The sequence below is a fragment of the Limulus polyphemus genome, unplaced genomic scaffold (assembly GCF_000517525.1).
Source record: "Limulus polyphemus unplaced genomic scaffold, Limulus_polyphemus-2.1.2 Scaffold93710, whole genome shotgun sequence".
NCBI lineage: Eukaryota > Metazoa > Arthropoda > Merostomata > Xiphosura > Limulidae > Limulus > Limulus polyphemus.
In genome coordinates, this window is record NW_013759306.1 from 1 (window position 1) to 3,421 (window position 3,421).

At 36.4% G+C, this 3,421-nt stretch overlaps 2 protein-coding genes across 2 annotated transcripts; one reads left to right on the plus strand and one right to left on the minus strand.

The window, feature by feature from the left end:
* Positions 1 to 1,433: 1,433 nt before the first annotated feature.
* On the minus strand, positions 1,434 to 1,766 carry LOC106477895 (acyl-CoA desaturase-like; the record flags this gene model as incomplete). Its single annotated transcript, XM_013938415.2, has 1 exon — positions 1,434 to 1,766. A coding segment is annotated over exon 1 (333 nt), but the record flags the coding sequence as incomplete, so codon positions are not given.
* Positions 1,767 to 2,053: 287 nt separating this feature from the next.
* Positions 2,054 to 2,935, plus strand: LOC111084691 (acyl-CoA Delta(11) desaturase-like; the record flags this gene model as incomplete). The annotated part of the gene is made up of 2 exons (XM_022381307.1): positions 2,054 to 2,296; positions 2,715 to 2,935. Coding segments are annotated over exons 1-2 (464 nt in total), but the record flags the coding sequence as incomplete, so codon positions are not given.
* Positions 2,936 to 3,421: the final 486 nt, after the last annotated feature.

The window sequence follows — 3,421 nt, forward strand, 5'->3', positions numbered from 1 at the left end:
TATTTTATATTTCACTTTATAAATATGAGTAGTGAGTGGTGATTCAGTTCAGTTAGTGACGTATTTACTTCAATTCAGTGTCAGAAAATGTGTTCAGTGTCATTACTAATAGCAGAGAGAGAGTTATCGCCGATATATTCACTTAGTCGATTTACTAGTCGTAGAATTGCACAAGTAAGTTTATTTACGAGTTAAGTATGGCATCATTAGCGAGAAGTTTCTTCTGATGTGTTATTTGTGAACTTAGTCCTACAGTCTATATCAAAGTGAATGTATCCTGTATTAGACGAAATAAACTAATTCGCTTTCGTTACGTCGACCGGACTTGGCCTTATTTTACGTAATAATTCTTACAAAGACGGCCATCCTTAGAAAACCTCAGAACAGTAGTAATGTAATGGAAGCTTTCTTGATGTGTAAATCATTCTGTATATGTGGAGAGTGGGTGAATAAATAGATTAGAAAATTCTATACTAAAAACATGACCGATTTGTTCTTTGAAAGATCTCATAGTATTAAGTAATTTTTTGAAATAAAAATAGTTTTGTGAGTAAATAGCATCGTTAATTTTAAAATGTTGTAGAAATTACAATATACATAGTTGTCACATGATCCGCTTTACTTTCGTTGTAGTCACATGGTCGTCTTTACTGTCATAGTTATCATAGTGTCATTCTTACTGTCATAGTTGTAATATGGTCCTCCTTACTGCCATAGTTGTCACATGGCCCTCCTTACTGTCATACTTGTCATATTGTCCTCCTTAGTGTCATAGTTGTCACTTGGTCCTCTTTACTTTCGTTGTAGTCACATGGTCGTCTTCACTGTCATAGTTGTCACATGGCTCTCCTTACTGCCATAGTTGTAATATGGTCCTCCTTACTGTCATAGTTGTCACATGACCCTTTACTGTCATACTTGTCATATTGTCCTCCTTACTGTCATAGTTGTCACATGGCCCTCCTTACTGTCATACTTGTAATATGGTCCTCCTTACTGTCATAGTTGTCACATGACCCTTCTTACTGTCATATTTGTCATATTGTCCTCCTAAGTGTCATACTTGTCACATGGCCCTCCTTACTGTCATACTTGTCATATGGTCCTCCTTAGTGTCATAGTTGTCACATGGCCTTCCTTAGTGTTTAATGTTAATTTGTCCTGTATGGCTGACTTATTTATTGTATCCCTATAGCTCTGTGGTAAATGTATTGACTTAGGACATTGAATTTCGGGGTTTGCTGGACACCGCAGATATTCCAATGTTGGTTTGAACTAAAACAATCAACTGTTATATATTCCAATAAAAATAATCATATTGTTTGTTATTCATTGTGTAATATCGTTTATTCATAATTTCATTATTACAACCGTATTTAAGATTCAAACGTCTGTGTTCCGTCTCCAGTTTTCAGCTTAGTTTTCATTATTACCTCAGCTGACACTGTCTTCATATCATAAGCTTGTCCCAGCATCGCCATGAAGTCGATGAACATCGTGGATATGTTGAGCTTCCAGCCGTACTCACTGGTGGAGTAGTCGTATGGAAAGGTGTGGTGGTAGTTGTGGAAGCCTTCGCCTAGAGCCCAGAAAGCCACGTGCTTGTTTTCCCGCGCATTCATGAATCGATTGTATGGTCTATTTCCCCAGTAGTGGGCGGCGCTGTTCACCAACCACGTGAAGTGTAGTGTTACTACGTAACGTAGTATACCATTCGTAAGAAAGGCGAACCAAACACGTTCTCTCCAAAACCACACTGGTATCATGGTCGGAATGTAAAAACTGAAGAGAACTACCAGGGGAATGTAGAACCTGGAAATAATATAGGAAGAAACATCAAAACAACCCGCAGGACACACTGTGTGTAATTAATAGTTTAGCGATATTCCACTTTCTGTAGCTCAGACTGCGGTAACGCAAACTATCACATACTTGTACACGCCTACGCAAAAAGTCACTTAACATTAAGCAATTACCGTAAATAATGATGATTATTACATAACACCAGTCATAACATCAACAAAGTACATATCACCTGTACTTTGTAGATGTTATGACAGGTGATATGTACTTTGTAGATGTTATGACAGGTGATATGTACTTTGTTGATGTTATGACTGGTGATATGTACTTTGTTGATGTTATGACAGGTGATATGTACTTTGTAGATGTTATGACAGGTGATATGTACTTTGTAGATGTTATGACAGGTGATATGTACTTTGTTGATGTTATGACTATATGTACTTTGTTGATGTTACGACAGGTGATATGTACTTTGTTGATGTTACGACAGGTAATATGTACTTTGTAGATGTTATGGCAGGTGATATGTACTTTGTAGATGTTATGACAGGTGATATGTATTTTGTGATGTTATGACAGATGATATGTACTTTGTAGATGTTATGGCAGGTGATACACCTGCCATAACATCAACAAAGTACATATCACCTGCCATGACAGTGATAAACGAGGACCAATAACTGATGGACAGTAACATGAAGAAATGTTATTTAATTAACATTAACTTCAATAAGGTATAGAAAAAAAGTTTTAGCATAAATAATGAATCTTGAGCAACGAACTACATATTCATGTATGTAATATTTATCACATGTAAACAAGTAGTCATTATTATTCGTTTCCAACCTGTTTATTAAAGTATTGTTTTGTTTTTAAATGTTTTTATTGTTACTATGATTATTCTACAGAAACATAACTGTTTTAACGACCTTTACGAGTGGTCAAGAGATCATCGTGTGCACCACAAGTTTTCGGAGACTGATGCTGACCCTCATAACGTCAACAGAGGTTTTTTTTTCGCACATATGGGCTGGCTCATGCATAAGAAGCATCCTGACGTTCGAGAAAAAGGACTTACGGTCGACTGTAGCGACCTCTTACGGGATCCCGTTGTGAGATTTCAAAAAAAGTAAAAATAAGTAAAGATTAGTTATTTTCATCTTACCAAAAATAATTAGCCAATATCTAAACTTTATTGTTTTTATAATGGAAAGCTACACTAAAACTACTATGTTTGCCACAAGGATCGAACCCTACATTCTAACGTTATAAGCCTTGAAGTTTACCGCTGAGCCACCGAGGTTCAATCCTGTAGGGGGGACAGAAAATTTCTTTAATTAGATACACATTCCTTACAGGTTTCGGAGATTAACTAACAGGTTTGTAGAGAAGACTTCCCTAGAGTTAAAGGTAAGTACTTTTTACCAACACGATCAGAATTTTCAAGTAGGCTATTAGACACGATACCTGCGTCTCAAGGTGAACAGCTAACTCAGTAGACTACGTAGACACGATATAAGTATGCCACAGTGAGCAGTTAACTCACTAATTAAATGTACAAGAATTCTTGTCACGACACGTTATTAATACACAACTGAGAAATAAATATAAGGTT